This window comes from Trichosurus vulpecula, chromosome 7, assembly GCF_011100635.1.
Source record: "Trichosurus vulpecula isolate mTriVul1 chromosome 7, mTriVul1.pri, whole genome shotgun sequence".
Classification (NCBI taxonomy): domain Eukaryota; kingdom Metazoa; phylum Chordata; class Mammalia; order Diprotodontia; family Phalangeridae; genus Trichosurus; species Trichosurus vulpecula.
Window position 1 is genome coordinate 244,870,265 of NC_050579.1, and position 16,428 is coordinate 244,886,692.

At 39.8% G+C, this 16,428-nt stretch overlaps 1 protein-coding gene across 2 annotated transcripts; it reads left to right on the forward strand.

Moving 5' to 3' along the window:
- Window positions 1-794: 794 nt before the first annotated feature.
- On the forward strand, window positions 795-16,100 carry USP49 (ubiquitin specific peptidase 49). 2 transcript variants are annotated; one of them, XM_036766587.1, is made up of 6 exons: window positions 795-1,015; window positions 3,262-4,672; window positions 6,226-6,430; window positions 10,265-10,373; window positions 11,127-11,332; window positions 12,500-16,100. In XM_036766587.1, exons 2-6 carry the CDS (start codon window positions 3,290-3,292, stop codon window positions 12,688-12,690), a joined length of 2,094 nt encoding a protein of 697 aa, XP_036622482.1. In that variant the 5' UTR covers window positions 795-1,015; window positions 3,262-3,289; the 3' UTR covers window positions 12,691-16,100. The 2 variants fall into 2 exon arrangements, with proteins under 2 accessions (XP_036622482.1, XP_036622483.1); XM_036766588.1 differs by having other exon boundaries at window positions 868-1,015; window positions 11,127-11,181.
- Window positions 16,101-16,428: the final 328 nt, after the last annotated feature.

Consider the following 16,428-nt stretch of genomic DNA (forward strand, 5'->3'; position numbering starts at 1 on the left):
TCAATTTTTAGTTAATCTTCTTAACATCTTAGAACTATTGCAAGGCATCTTATCCTTCCCTAATTACATTGTAACTATGCTTCCCCATAAGCTGTGTTTGAAATTTCCTTCAGGCCATACTTCTGAATGCTGTACTGCATGTATTTTAAGGTGGAGTAAGAGGGGCTCATTGCAACATTTGGGAATCTAAATGAAAAGCTGTACATTTCACATGTGTAAAATTGGACTCCACTTTTTGTCAGTGAGTGTTATACCATGTTTTGAAATACTGTGAATATGTGAGAGGTGAGTAAATGCATTACTGGTTTTCAAAAAAAGGCCATTCATCCCTTTTCCCCTTTAATTTCTTAGGTTAAAGTCAATTGAACTTTGTTTCTCTCTTCATTTCTATGCTGATTAAAGAGTGTTTCTCATCACTTTTTGAGAGATTTTCATTCTGTGATGAATTAACAAATACAGAGCTTAGTTATCAGCATCAAATCCACCTTCCATCCCACTTCCTTCCCCCTCTGCCTGACTCAAATCTGAGTGGTGCAGTATACAACATCCCCGAGTTTTCCTGTGTGGATTTTATGCCATATGGCAGGTTAGTCAGTTACCACAATAGACTTATAATGGGGGGAAAGGATGTTCAGGAAAATAGGAATGTGATCCACAGAAAATAAAATTAGAAAAAAGAAATTCCAATGTGCCCTTTCCACTTGACAGATGTCTATGGCAGAATGTGAGGTGGTTTTATATTTTTACTAACCAAGTTCTGTTTTTCTTTAAGAAAAAAAATAATAGAAGGGAGATGATTTTAAACAGCTGTGCTCAAGGTGTTACATTCATGCATAACTTACTCACCAAACTATTCTCTCTCTGTAGATTTCTGAAGCTGTGCTGTGTTTCATGTGATAAAGATCTCAGTACCAATTAAATTCCTGAAGACCTGCCAGATCCTATTGGCTAAAATGGGGATTTGCCAGGCCCCGGGTTCTGAGTTACAAAGAAGAGGCAATACAAATATGACTCAGTGAGTACTGAATCATCAAGAAAAAAGACAGGCAAAAGACCCTGAATGAATAAAAGATAATTTATTCTTGACCTGTTTATGGGAAAGAATTTTAGAAGTAAAATTCTTTATTTGATTTTCGTGAAAGCTTGTGTATCTATAAAGGGAATTAGATTAATGTTTACAAATCACGAATGTGGAATGCATGAAGATTAACTGAAATTTTCAGTCTCTTTGTTTTTTTTTACTTTTGTCTTTTTTTTTTTAGTTTAGTGAATAGATGAGTTTTAGATCATTTTGAGTGTTATACACAGCCAGCCTCTGAACTTGTACTATTTGTTGGTGATAAGCAGCACAAAAGTAAATATTTTTTAACTACTTCAGCCTTTCAGGTCATATTGTTCTGTTTAGTTTGAGTAAGTCTAAGCCTGAAGATCAGCAAACTCACAGTCTTAACCTAAACAAGAATGATGTTTCATTACCAATGTGGTATATACGTGCAATAAGAATAATTCGGAGAGAGGGTAGCTTTGATCCTAAACTTCAATCTTATCAGGCACTGAATACTTACACAGAACAAAAATTTAGGGGTTGTGGGAAAATGTAAAAAAAAGAAAAAGAAGAAGCCAGTTTCCCAACCTTAAGTTTATAATTTTAGTCTAGTTGAAACATAATATAAGTGACTTAAGAAAACTTAGCAACATATCAATGAAAATTAATGTATGAAAGCTGAAAATGCAAGTGTTTTATGGGAATTCAAAGGGAAACAGTGAGTTTGAATTTTTAAAAATATATTTATGCCTTCTAACCAATCTAAGATGGGACAATAACAGAAGTAGGGTGTCCAAATTGTGGCAACAGTATGGGGGCCACATTTAGAAGGGATTGCAGTGGGGAGTAGGCAGGCCATCTGGTAACTATGGGATCTGTCAGCAGAGCTGAGCTGAAATATGGAACAGCAGAGAGGGTAGCCAGAGGTGCCAACTAGAGAGAACACAGAAGTAGTCATAGCCTCTTTCTTTTGAACTGAGTTCCCTGCCAGGAATGGGAAAGTAAAAGAGGGAGCTTTCCTGGAAAACAGAGGAGAAAAAGGAAGAAAGTACCCTGGGTTATGAACAGAAATCACTCTTGGGATATTTAATACCGAAAGCCTGTGTTCTTAATATCTCAAAGGATGACTTTGTCCTCTTTGTAGTTCTCAAATTTGTACTTCTACCAGGAAGATTTGTTAAACTAGTTCAATGACAAGCAAAATTGATGTGACTATAATAAAAACCAAACCATTTCAGGCTTCCAAAACAATAATATCTACAACATTGCATTTGTATAGCTGCTTTAATTTTCGTGTATGTTAGCTGGAAGATTTGTATTGTCCCTCTGTCCTACTTCCAATAGCTAACAAATAGGTAACTTGTTTGAGCAGTTAGACTCATCCAGTTCTCCTCTAATTATCTATCCTTTCAGCCAAGATAGTGAAAATCCCCACCCCCTTTTACAGAGTATATAACTATTCTTTACAAGATATGAAAATTTTACCTTGACTGGTTGACAGCCTGCCCCTCATGTCACTTCCAGCTGGAGTCAAAAAGAGCTTCTTTGAATTCTGTGAATAGGACTTTTTCCTTTATGATGACTTAGGATGAACCATTAAATTCACTTCTCTTAGAAGTTTTTCTCTATCGGATTCCTTTCTCTCATTTCTATTCTCTTGGCTTCTGGAGAACACTTTGGGAAATCTTCCTCACAGAAAATTGTATTTGGAGTGTCTCCTGACTGTCTCCTGGCTCCTCTTTTTCTACTCATATGATACTCTTCACCCAACCAGAAGAACAGTAATGAGATATAGAGGCTTTCACCAATTCAGTTTCATGGTTCAGTTTCACAGGCACATTACATATGATGGTGATCTCCATCTCTTTTCTAAAGAGCACAGTGGACATGATAAACCATTCACCTAGACTTGTGTATCAGCTGGAATCTTCAAGAATTAAAATAATCAACTGAATTATAATTTTAAAATTGAGCCAAAGGAATGTTTTCCTATTGTGTCTTAACTGTCTTTTCTGAGGGATCTTAATCTCTTCACTATCATCCTAATACCATAGGGCAGGATTATTGGTCTTTCAGGAGCCTTGTTTTTGTGATGGTTAAGAATGAAAGATCAGTGAATACTTTAGTAAGAAGATTCCTCCCCTCCAAAAAAAAATGCTCTTCAAAATGAGTAACACTGAGATATCCTTTTTTTTTTTTTCACCTTGTTTTGCCAGGTTAAAGGAGTGGAGATTTCTGTAAGACATGGATAGATGTAAACATGTAGGGCGGTTACGACTCGCCCAGGACCATTCTATCCTGAATCCTCAGAAGTGGCACTGCATGCAGTGTAACACCACAGAGTCTGTCTGGGCATGTCTGAAGTGCTCTCATGTGGCCTGTGGACGATACATTGAGGAACATGCATTTAAACACTTTGAAGAAACCAGACACCCATTGGCTATGGAAGTCAATGATCTCTATGTGTTTTGTTACCTTTGTGAAGACTATGTTTTGAATGATAACCCTGAAGGGGATCTAAAACTGCTCAGAAGTACTCTCTCAGCAATTAGGAGCCAGAAGCAGGATCTGTCTGTGAGGAGCGGTAGAATGCTTCGGTCGATGGCTTCAGGAGAGGACGTGTTCCAACCTCAGCAGGCTCCTCAGGGACAGCCCCAGATGTTGACAGCTCTGTGGCACCGACGCCAGTGTCTGCTGGCTAAAGCGCTGAGGATCTGGTTTGAAAAGAGCACCAGAGGCCAACAGAAACTGGAGCAAAGAAAGCAAATAGAGGAATTAGAGAAGAAGAAAGAGGCTGCAAGGCAGCGGAGGCAGGAGATGAAGCGCCGCCTCCTTGAGGAGCTAGCCAATACCCCTCCCAGGAAAAGTGCAAGGCTGCTTTCTCACGTTCACCAAGCAAATTTGATTCCCAGGAAATTCAGAGAGATAGCAACAAGTTCCCCTACCTCAAGAAGAGTGCAAAGCAGCAAATTCAAGCCGTTTTATTCCATCCGCCGTAAGCCAATGGTGACTCCTGGTGTAACAGGTCTTCGGAACCTGGGTAACACCTGTTACATGAACTCTATCCTTCAAGTGCTCAGTCACCTCCAGAAGTTCAGAGAATGTTTTTTGACCCTTGACCTCTGTGAAACAGAAGAACTGCTTGCCAAAACAGCCAATGGGAAGTCTCAGATGTCAGGTAAATTGGCAAATGGATCTGCTGCTGATGAGTCAGCAAGAAATGACAAAATTGAGCCATGCAGTAGGCAGGGCTTACCCACTGGCTTGAATGGTGGGTCCTCCATAAATAGGAGCTTAGAACTAATACAGCCTAAGGAGCCAAGTTCAAAGCACATTTCTCTCTGTCATGAATTACATACCCTCTTTCGTGTTATGTGGTCTGGGAAGTGGGCACTGGTATCTCCATTTGCCATGCTCCATTCTGTTTGGAGCTTGATCCCTGCCTTTCGGGGCTATGACCAGCAAGATGCTCAGGAGTTTCTCTGTGAGCTGCTGGATAAAGTCCAGCAGGAGCTGGAATCAGAGGGAACCAAGCGTCGGATCCTCATCCCCTTCTCCCAGAGAAAACTCACCAAGCAGGTTCTGAAGGTGGTGAACACAATATTTCATGGGCAGCTGCTCAGTCAGGTATGTTTCTTCATTCTCCCCACCCTGATATAGATCAGCACCAAGGACAGACATTGTGTGGTTCTTGTGGAGGCTCTGGGCAAGTTAATATAATGAGGAAAGATCTGCAATCTGTTGTTTGGAGTGTGATGTGGTAAATCAACATATACTGTCTTGATAAAAACTTCTGCTGCCTCTTTTTGCCCCATTTTTGTGTCATTTGCCATATCACTAAATTTCAAACAGATGCCAGTGATGTTAACATGATTGTTATTATGTCAACACTTCAGTGGATCTATGACTCCTACTGCTGTTGGTTGCAATCCATCCAGACTATATAATCCTGTGCAGTTCTTGTCCATCTTTTCCTGCACTCCCCTTAAGGAATCTACCCCACACATTTAGATGCATGCCCTCTTGTTTTTTAAAAATATTTTGTATAACATTGAGGCTTCTCATCACTGATTCTGATTACATAACCTGCCACGTTTTATTTATAAGTGTCCATAGATGGCTTGTCCATCTCTGGCATGTTTTAGGAAATGATCCAGACTTCTTTAGGAGCCCTCTTTCCTCCTCTGCTCGTCTAAGTTTCTCACAATAGCTACATATGATCATAATCACAGACTGATAAAGAGCTATAACATACTGACCATTCCAAGTAGGGGCTGGAAGGACCCCAGGGAAATGAGCAAATAATGTTCCTTAAGTGTATGGTAGTCTCGTAAGTGGGTTGATTTTTTTAAAAATTTTAGTAATACTTAGAAGGTAAGAATAAAAGCACAACAGAACCTCTAAAGAAACTTTAGAGACTAAAATATACTTTTGTTTATATGTAGGTTTAATGTATTAAAGTATCTATGAAAAATAAGGTTACATGGCATTTTAGTAATATATTTTCCCATGGGAATTCACATTTTAAAAAAATTTCCTCATGTGCCAAGCACTGGGCTAGGCTCTGAGGAGAAGATCCTGATATAAGTAAGAAATGTTTCCCATCATTAAAGAGCCCACCATCTGAGGTGAAATGCAAGATCCCTGGATGGTTTACTTGAATTTACCTAAAGCTGGGAGTTTCCAATTGCTGCTATGCTATGCATTTCTTTCCTTTAGAGGTAGAGGACTATAGATGCGGAGCATTGTATGATGTCAGATTTGATCAGTGTATTTGTTAGGAAAAACTTTCTTTTTTGCAAAAGATATTAACACCAGAATTTTCTGTGGGCCATAACATCATTTATGTGGCAATGATTCAACATTAATTCCTTTTTCATTTGTACTTTTGCAACATAGAGTAGTATTACATGCTTCAGGAGTTAATATTTTCTGTGTGTCATGTGGCCTTTAAATTTAATAAATATCAATACTCATTGCTAGCAGAAATGCCTATCAGAAATATAACATGCTCCAGATTCGTAATCACTTTTTTTGTTCTTTTTATGTCACATCACAAAAAAACAAAGAACACGTGGTTTGGGGCAGGGTAACTTAAGATGGCTTTCTTAAGGTGTGAGCAAAATTTATGTCAGATGCAAGGGAATAATGTAATCTGCATATAAACCTTTCACTTCTAGGTCACATGCATAACATGCAATTACAAATCCAATACCATTGAACCCTTCTGGGATCTGTCCCTGGAATTCCCTGAGCGCTATCATTGCATAGAAAAAGGGCTTGTCCCTTTTAACCAGACTGAGTGCATGCTGACAGAGATGCTGGCCAAATTCACAGAGACGGAGGCCCTGGAAGGAAGGATCTACGCATGTGACCAGTGCAACAGTAAGTGACATGTTCTGAGTGGGGGAGAGCTGATAATGAAGTGATCATGATGCCCTCTTCTAGCTAAAACTAAAACTATTGATATGGAATCGGTACAAAACTGTGTCCCACGGAGTTGTTCTTCAACTTGGGTTCTCATTGTGTTAAAGGCAAAGTTATGAACCTTCTATAAACTTAAAAAAAAACAAAGGAGTGTTTATTCTTACAATGCTCCACAGTAGGCTTCCTTAGATTCCTCAAGGAGGAGGTAAAGTATTCGTATCATATTATTCATATCATGAGACTTGGTTACCAATAGCTAGCATGTACATAGCCCTTTAAGGTTTGCCGAGTGCCTTACATATGCATCTCAACCCTGTGTGGTTGGTGCTGTTATTATTCCCATTTAACAGATGAGGAAACTGAGGCAGAAAAAGGTTAAGTGATTTGCCCAGGGTCATACAGTTAAAATGTCTGAGGCAGGATTTGAACTCAGCTCTTCCTGAATCCAAGACCAGCACTCTGTCTACTATACCACCTAGGGTTTGTTTTGTTTTTTTTTCCTATTTTAAAAAAATTATTTATTACAGAGGATGGCTCCCTAGGTATAGGATGGATTGGGGGAGAGGAGGGAAGCAATGTCTTTGGAAATTAAGGTTATAAAAACTGAAAGGAAAAATGTAACACTACATTTATTACCTTAGACAATCAGTACTTAGGGACTCCACTGAAATTCTAAGACATGGTAGATTAATATCTCTTATTAAGTTCAGATTTTTGGTATAATCATTTCTAGGGATAGCTTCAGAAAGTATTTATGGGTGCTATATAGCCTAGCAGGAGTGAGTGAGAGGAGGGATGCCCCCTTTTAAAAACGTGGGGCTTGGAGGAAGTTGAGGCAATTAAGTGAATAAGTTCATGTTTGGTTTTTCAACAATTTAAAAAGAATAATTTTTAAAAATAACATGGGAAAATCTGAAAATAGATTTGTTAAGGCAAGTTTGTACTAGGTTAAAAATGTCTATGTTGATGCTACTTTGTAAATTTTTTTTAATAATTTTTAAATCAGAGGGACAAATGATGTACTTAAAAGAATTAGGGGAAAAGCCATATAACACACAGTATCATTTTACTAGTTAACAAAAATTAACTAATGTAGAATACACGCATGCTTATGCATACTGAATTGTAGAGGCAGATGAGTTAGAAGTGGCCAGGACTGCAGCAGCAGTGTCTGGCTGCTTTCTTTAAGTGAATCACAACACTTTAAGGAAGGGAGGAGGCACATAACAAATTTCTTGATGGTTTGATTTAGTCTGATTGACATACACTGGACATAATGTGTGAGGAAAGGAAGATTTTTATAAAAGTTCACATTTAAAATTATGTGATTTCTGTTGCCCACACTGGACATGCCAATTTTCATCATTTTCTTGATAACTGAAAAAAAAATGACAGGAAAGGAAACCCATAGTGAAGGGAAAGATACATTGGTCTCTTAGTTTGGGGTTGTCCATAAATGCCAATGCACTACCTTTCTCTGTATAACCTAATAAAAGGCACCCAGAACTGATACATTCTGATTGAACCTGAATTTTCTCTTCCTTGTGATTGAATTAAATCTTATTTTAGGTGAACAAAGACCCATTCTTGATTGTTATCCTAACTTATGCATTGCTTCTACTGAGCATAGTTTTCCTTGCCCAGGTTCCTAGGTGATTTGAAATTTTCTGCATAATAATATTGCAAAACAAGGCAACATGGCTGGTGGATTTCTGCCTGTTTATTCCTCCATTCTTTCCCCCTTTTACCACTGTTGCCCACCATGGCAAACGCCTTTCTTACAGCTCTTTCATTCTGCTGCAGTCTGTAATGAGATTGACAGCAGCTCCACTGGCTGTTGTAACAAATAGCTTGTGATAAGTCATCTGGTTACAATTTGCTACACTTGGTGAGGTACAGATGATAGAGCATGGCAGCAGAAATGCTGGTCTCTGCAGATGTGGAGACCATGATATCAGCAACTCAGAGACAATCAGTAGGCACCGTGGGGAGCCACCCCCTAATTTCACATCCCCCTCCATACACATATTTAATTAAAATAATTAGAGCAGCCATCAGTGAATGGTTACAGAGAAGGCTTCTGATCGAAATTAACATGCCCTTGATTCCATGGCATCTCCTGAAATATTGCAGTGCATCTCCCGACATGATCCTGTGTGCCATTTGAATACCAGTTCTGCTTTGGATCTGGTCATGCTCAGCCAATCTGCCAGCCTCACCCCGAGTTTCTAGCAGGGCTTTTTGTCTGGGGGGGAAAATGGTGGTGGTGGTTGTCAGATCAAGTACAGCACCAAAATACAGAACCCTGTCCATGGTATAGACAAATTATGTTGAAGAAAGATCTTATTTAAATGGTTTGTTAATGACAAATCTATTTCCCCTCTTTGCTATTCACTCCAAACCGATTTTTTTTCTCTATCTTATTTCACTTATGCACAGGAGCCTCAATTGAAGACCTTTCTCAGTAGACATTTTGTGGACCCACTGTAAGGGCCATCACCTTTATAGTGTCTTGTATTTTTAGCTTGAATCCAGGGCATACCTTCCACTTATCATCTGATTGCATATTACATAATGTCATTAATCAGGTTCACAGGTGAAACTATGTTATGGGGCAGTTATTTTCAAAGCAATATTGTTAGAATTATTTTAGGATGGTCCCAGACCTATGATCTCATTGGTGTAGGGAACTACACCACGAGGAAATTCCATCTAGTGCAGATTGGAGGTTATTCTGAAATTTGCCTAGAGCACTGACAGCTTAAGTGATTTGCTCAGCAGTGTGCTGTATCAAGGGGAGAATTTTCATTCAAGACTCCCTGTCTCTGAAGCTGGTTTTCTGTTTACTACTGCACACTGCACTATACTACTGTGTAGCCAACAATTAAAATTCAGAATTGGTCTTTATGGATACTTAAGGCCATAAAAGGATTCTAAAGACTAGCTCCCATACATAAATGAGACCTCCAGACAGCATCTGCAGTGACTGAGCGAGCTTAAGAATCCAGAGATATCCTGGAAGTAGGGAGGGGAAAATGGTTAATTTTTCTCCACAAGAATCCTCTAATATAAAGCTTGAGTGAAGTTCTCTGAGATGTTTGGCCACTGTTCTGCTCCCCTTCTTTCTCCTAACTATCCCCCCTCCCTCTCCATTACAATGAGTCTATTATTAGGAATACTCTTTCCACCAACATTTAACAAAACTCTCCCATACTTTAGTAGGTGGTTTCTTAAGTTGCAGCGGCTAAAATAGTGATTATTTTGTGGCCAACTTTTTGGTGGTGAGCCTAAATTCGGTGTGGTCCCTGTACAACAGGCTGACATGGGGCCTTGTGCTTAAAACCTCTCCATCTTGATATAAGTTCTCACCAAGCTTATGCTCTGCAGAATAACCTTTCTCCCAGTAGGCTTAATTTGAATATAGGTATATGGGAGGATAAAATAATATTCGTCCATAGTATGTGCATTTTGTTGTAGTAAAATTTTATTTTATTTAATCCTAATTCATAATATCCACAATATATATTGATGTATTTATTGTTGTCATGAATTTCAAAATGTATAGCTTTCTTGTACAAATTTCCCCAAGTACATAGTGTCACAGTGACTTTCTTAGGTGCCTCACCCATAAATCCATGTTACCAGAAGAGTATTTTTTTTGTAGTTACAGATATGTTGATGCTTGAAGATTTAAAACTGGGGACGGGGATGGGGGGGGCAGAATTGACTCCTTTCCCCAAAAAAACGCTGATTTAGTAAACAACTTGTTTTGTCTCTACCCCAACCATGCAGGCAGACGGCGTAAATCCTCTCCCAAGCCCCTGGTTCTGAGTGAAGCTAGAAAGCAGTTAATGATCTACAGACTACCTCAGGTCCTCCGGCTGCACCTTAAACGATTCAGGTGAGCATCTCGTAGGAGTCACAGGTGTCGATAAGCTGTAGGAATCCCTGCTTTGGGAGGCTTTAGTTAAGCCAAAGTCCTTTTAGGGTTTGAAGAGGGAAAGTGGCCCCTTTGAGATCCTTGGACTCCCTGTGAAGTCCCTGTGAACATCTTATCCATAGTAAGTCTGTGTTGATGCACAGCAGGGGACTTACATATCTGCTCCCTTGGCTCTGTTTAATTGGACTTCCTGCTTTTGGTTTGTCTGCTCAAAGGTTCTCTTATGAGACAGGAACTTTATAGTAGATGACTGAAAAGGCCGGGGTTGGGGGGTGGGGGAGGCGCAGTGCAGGGCAAGGAGAGTGGGGGGGGGATAGAGAGAGGAGGGGACAGGGCACAAAAGAATAACTAAATGAATTGTTTAGGGATTTCTGTCTTCAAAGCATATTCTGAAAAATGATTAGTCTACCCTCAAGATGGGTGTGTTTGAGAAAGAATTTTATAGATGAGGATACATGGGGAAGAAAAGCTAAATGTTCTTCTACAGTATACCTTTGTCTAGAGTTATGCCCATTTCCACTAGTGAAAAGAATTTTGTAGAATACTGATTATACAGGAGCAATGAAAACACTAAACACTGGGCCACATTCCAAGCCATCTCCACCACCACCCCACCACACACATGCACACATACATACACACCATTTTTTTGTAAATATTTATGTCCTTTGCTTCTGATGGAGCCATATGTGTATATATACATCCCTGTTTTAGGTGGTCTGGACGTAATCACCGTGAGAAGATTGGGGTCCATGTCGTCTTTGACCAGGTATTAACCATGGAACCTTACTGCTGCAGGGACACTCTCTCCTCTCTTGACAAAGAGACCTTTGCCTATGACCTCTCTGCAGTGGTGATGCATCACGGGAAAGGGTTTGGCTCAGGACACTACACAGCATATTGCTACAACACAGAGGGAGGTGCGTGTACCTTTTTCCAGGGTGTGGACACCATAATTGTCAGTGTGTTCATAATGTGTGTGCTTTCTTTGCCATTCAGTACTATATAGTAGACCTAATAATGCAAATCTCTAACTCTCTGTAAGAAGAAGGTCAAATCCATTAAAATCTAATGGATAAAGTCAGAAGGTTTCAGTTTCAGCTCTAGTTCTGTCTACTATTTACCTAAGGACCTTTCAGTCTTTCCATCAAAAATGGGGAAATGAAAGTATCATAAGATAGGAATGATAGGCTCATAGAATATCAGAACTAGAAGAGATTAAAGAGATCATCTAGTCCAACCCTCTCATTTTGTAGAACAGGAAACTGAGACACAGAAAGATTAAGTGACTAGCCCAACCAAACTCACATAGGTAGCAAGCAAAGTGTAGAGCCCAGGGTTTGATCACACACCTTCTTAACCTAAGCCTGGTATTCTTTCCACTTTGACATTCTGCTTTGATCTCCCTTTTCATGGTATATACTGTTTCTGAAGGTATTACTAAGTGTATGCTACCTATTAGCTACATAGAGAAAAAGATGAGGAATAATATGTGTTTTTTCTGACTTTTGGCCTTTTACAAGAATGGTCTGGAGAATTATAGAAGCGAAAGTAAAAAGAAAAAAAGTAAATGTTATTTTTCACATAAAACTATTTTAAGTCACCAAATCTGTCAGCCATTTGAATATAAAAACAAATGATTAGGAACCCCAACTCACAAAATTGAATCTCAGCAAATTCTAGTTTTCAGTATTCAACTTAATTCTTGATGAATCTAGCCTATGGATTGTCCAGGACCGTTTGCAAGCTCTTTTTTCTTTCAACCCCTCCTCTCCTGTGATTGACTATTTCACCACCTATAACCTTCTTCAGAGCAGGAAGAGGGATGATGGAAATTAGTCCATTTGGCCCCTTGTGAGCAGCATTGCTATTATTAATTTTGATGGGGGGAAGAAGGTTGACGTTAATGTTTAAAACTTAAATTTTCAAAGTCTCTACTGGTTTTATTCATCTATCCTCAGTAGAAAGATTCAAGAGTTGGCTATCTTCAGAATTCTGCTCCTTCCTTTTATCTTGTGGTCTCAGCTGCTGCTCTGAAAGCAGGAAGATTGGGTAATAATTCTTTTTCTTTCCCTTTGGTTTCCTAGGTTTTTGGGTCCACTGTAACGACTCCAAGCTGAATGTATGTAGTGTCGAGGAAGTGTGCAAAACCCAGGCCTACATCCTTTTTTACACTCAAAGAACAGTGCAGGGCAATGCAGGAATCTCTGAAACCCAACTCCAAGCTCAGGTGCAGTCCAGCAACAGTGATGAGGACAGAAGACTGACATTCCCCTGAAGGGATCACGGGTCACCCAATGACCTCTGGCTTGTTTTTGAAACCATCGGTGTTCATACATCCTTCCTCTTTGTAGGAATTAAGGCTGACTGAAGGAACAGATTTGCCACTCTGGGGTCAAGAGTAGGAGTTGTCAGGCTATTCAGTCCTGTCATGAAAATTTGTAATAACTTTCTTTTCCATGTATTTGGATATTCCCCACTTTCCATAAAATAGAACAAAAGGAACAGCTTCATCAGTCATCATCCTTTATCAACTTCTCCATTACAAAAGGGATCCTGGTATAGGGAGATAGGTGTAAAATGATGGTGTCCAACAAGGAGAGGCTTGTTGTCATCTCCATTATGCCTTTTTCTCCCTCCTAATCAGTGCGAACCAGTACCATAAGCAGGTACAGTCCCAGCTAGTGGGTTATTCCCAGGTGAGGAGTCCTGGACTTGAGCCAACTGCCTTATCAGGCCAGTTACCCAGGGCTTAGGCTAGATAACACATGTCTCAATCCTGGGTAGTTGGGTAGTTTGCAGTGTAAGGATTTGGCTCAGACAGCAGGGGATTTGGATAGATGGGTGCTAGGCATGTGTCAATCCAGAATGAACACTTAGCTGGGGAATAACTTCAATTATTCACTAAAAGGGAAAAAAGAAACCACATGAACAGTGCCCATGGAACACTTTTTTTTTTAATCTTAAAAAAAAAAATGTCATCGTCAACTCTTGAAAAACAAACTGAGATTTTCGTAAGCTATTTTGGGTGGGTAGAGTATAAACCATGATCCCTACATGAAGCAAAGGCAGTAGTCACTTTATAGATGCAAGCAGACTTTCGAAGTGTCCAACCCATTGTGCATTTATGCACCACCTCTGGGCTGCCTATTGCTCCACTTAGCAGCAGAAAGGGCAGTTCCCATAGTAGTGCAACAAAGATCAGTAAAGGCCATCCATTGCACTCCATTCCTTACCTCATTGCTGGGCTAAGTCTTAGAGCTGTAGATCTAAATCATGGACCTAAGATGTGTAAGTCTGTTCTTGGGTCAGCCCTGTATTCCTAGGCTTCCCCAGAAGTCAGATCATTGGGAATAGGGAAGCCCTTCAGTCTGTTGTTTAACTTGAATGGTTTTCACCATGTTCCACAGCCCAGCTCATTGACAGTATAGACATCACAAAGAGCATGGGCCTCCATCATACACTTGAAGATTTTCTATCATCTTGAGGAGTGGCAGTTGCTCAGCAACCTGTTCCCACTATGCAGCTTGCTGCTTCTGGGCCTGGTCAGATCCCTCCCAGACTTCTTGGAATTTCAGGATCACGCAGAACTATACTACCTGTCAGAGAATTAAAAGCTGATGTGACCCAGGTGCTGGTGAAATGTACCTTACTCTTTAAATTGGATCTGTAGCAAAAATTGTAATGAAATTTCACAGGTTGACCTTAAATGCGAATGTACCCTACTTACTAGCCAGCCACCACCGAGCTTACCTTCTGCTTTGGCTGTGGCAACCCTATTGAAAGTCAATTGCAAACCATAACAGCATTGTAGCTGTTGCTGCAGTGAATGAAGCCTCAGCTTATCACTATGAATGCTCATCTTTTGACTGAGTATATCACGTTAATATTTGAATTCAGGTAGAGGTACAGCTGTCATTTGAATGAAGGGAGTTTGGGACGGAGGAAGGTTGGAGGGGAGGGGAAGGGAAGAGGCTGAAGAGAGAGGGTAGATTTAGCCATGCTGATGAATCAGATTTCCCAAGCAGATCTGTAGCATTTGCTATTGACCTTTTTTAAGATGGCCTCTCCCAAATGACCTACCGAACAGCACTGAGACATGGAGACATTACAGACAAAGGATGGCTTACCCTGATAGGGAAGGGAGTAACTATACTTTGAATTAAACTTGCTTTTTCCAACACTGTGAGGTTTCTGTAATATTTAGCTTTTATTTGGAAGCGATAGCGTATAGCATTTTTTATGCTGTTTGGTTTATATTGTCTCCTGCAGGCTTCTTTATATAAGCTTTGCCCAGGGCTCGCTCTCTGCTGTACACTGTTTTAAAGTGTCATAGCTGCCAGGGCCACCAGAGGAGGTTCTGATGTGGAGTTAAGCTCTCGAGGCCCAAACTGTTAATCAACACAATTGGGAACAATGTTTTTCGTGGTGACGGCAAAACCCATTTACCCCAAGAGCTAAGGATAGTAAACCTGTTAAAAGGAAAATAAGAATCGTGCCTCATCTTTCACTGAATCCTATATTTATTATTCTAGAATGGTAGAAATTAAAAGATAGAAAGGACTAATAGAGTACCTACTCCATTCCCCTGGCCAGTCCAGGGGGAAATTGTTTTTAAAAGATAAAAAGCAACACAATGTGATAGGTTAATACAAATACTCAAATTTAATTTTTAAAAAAATAGTTTTATACCAAATAATTATAAGGATTATTAAGCTGATTAAAGAATGTGTAAAGTAAATGCTTAACTTGGCCAAGTACCAATAGATAAAATGATTTAAAAAAAAAAAACCTTTTGAAAAATTAGATGATATAGAAATGTGAGAACTACCACCTTAAGTACCCTGTTTCAGGGCAGGGCAGAGGTTTTAAGAGGCCAAGTCAACACTGGAAGCTAAATGAGAGTAGAATTTGAGCTGAAATTTTGAAAACTAGGGCTTCCTCTCCACTGGGGGAATCAGCCCAAATTTCAAAGCTCAAATGAAAGATGTTAAGAGACGCCCTTTTTAAATTTATGTAAATCTTGGACATAGACAAGTCTTAGTTGCATCTTGCTTTCTAACATGAGAAAAGAAGGTTAAGAACCAAGTAAGACTTGTAAGTAAAGGCCACAAAATCTAATCCAAGTTCTACCAACTGAAATCTGATGGACCCACTTTGCTCCAAAGAGCAAGTGATTCATTAAAATCTCATTCCCCGAACACTTGCCACTTGGCCAGCACATTTACTTTCCACTATGATCTGCTTTCTCAGATGAAGGCATCCTGGCCCCAAAAGGTGTTTTACCTCAAACTAGTCTGACCTTGATATTTTCATTCACCCTGAGGCAAGAACGTGTGCTAACGTATTGTTAATCAACAAATAACCCTTGGGCAGCCAAGAACTGAAGCCCTTAGAGAATAGGAAAGGCCCTTGCCAGCTTAGATTCAGCCCCTCTCTCAGGGTAGGAGACAGTGCCACACTGTAAATTTCCAGATGTCTCTCAAAGTGTCAAAAATAAAATTGGAAACTGTAGAAGTGTTAATGTGTCCTATGGACTCAATAGCAGAATTTATTTTTGTTTTGAATGGCAAGGCTTCTAGAGTCAATGATTGTAAAAAGTTCCCTACTCTGCCTATGCTTAGGTCCAGCCAAGTGCAAGAAAAGACCATGCGATCTGGGGTTGGCTGGCACAACGGGTGCTCTTTGCCCCAACTGGGCTCCCATGTAAGCTGAGGCAGAGGTTTGACAATTGTCACAGAATGAGAACTTTTTTGGGGGGTGGGTGGGAGGAAGGCCAGAGTAGGGGGTTAGGGAGGGGGGAAGGGGAATTCGCTTTATTGATAAAGCTTTGTGAACTAATTTTATACAATTCATGAAATTTGGTGCCTTGTACCCAGTTATGGTATGCATGGGACACGAGATTTAAGGAAAGGATCCCCTTATTTGTCAAGTGACAAGAGAGTTTGTGTGGTTTTTCAAAGACTTTTAGTATTACTTTTTTTTTTTTTAACATTTCATATCTGTGTGGATGCAA

Coding starts and splice junctions, on each gene's coding strand:
- USP49 (XM_036766587.1), top strand. CDS start 3,290: ATGGATAGATGTAAACATGTAGGGCGGTTACGACTCGCCCAGGACCAT. Junction 4,673..6,225: donor ATGGGCAGCTGCTCAGTCAG/GTATGTTTCTTC, acceptor TTTCACTTCTAG/GTCACATGCATAACATGCAA. Junction 10,374..11,126: donor CTGCACCTTAAACGATTCAG/GTGAGCATCTCG, acceptor TCCCTGTTTTAG/GTGGTCTGGACGTAATCACC.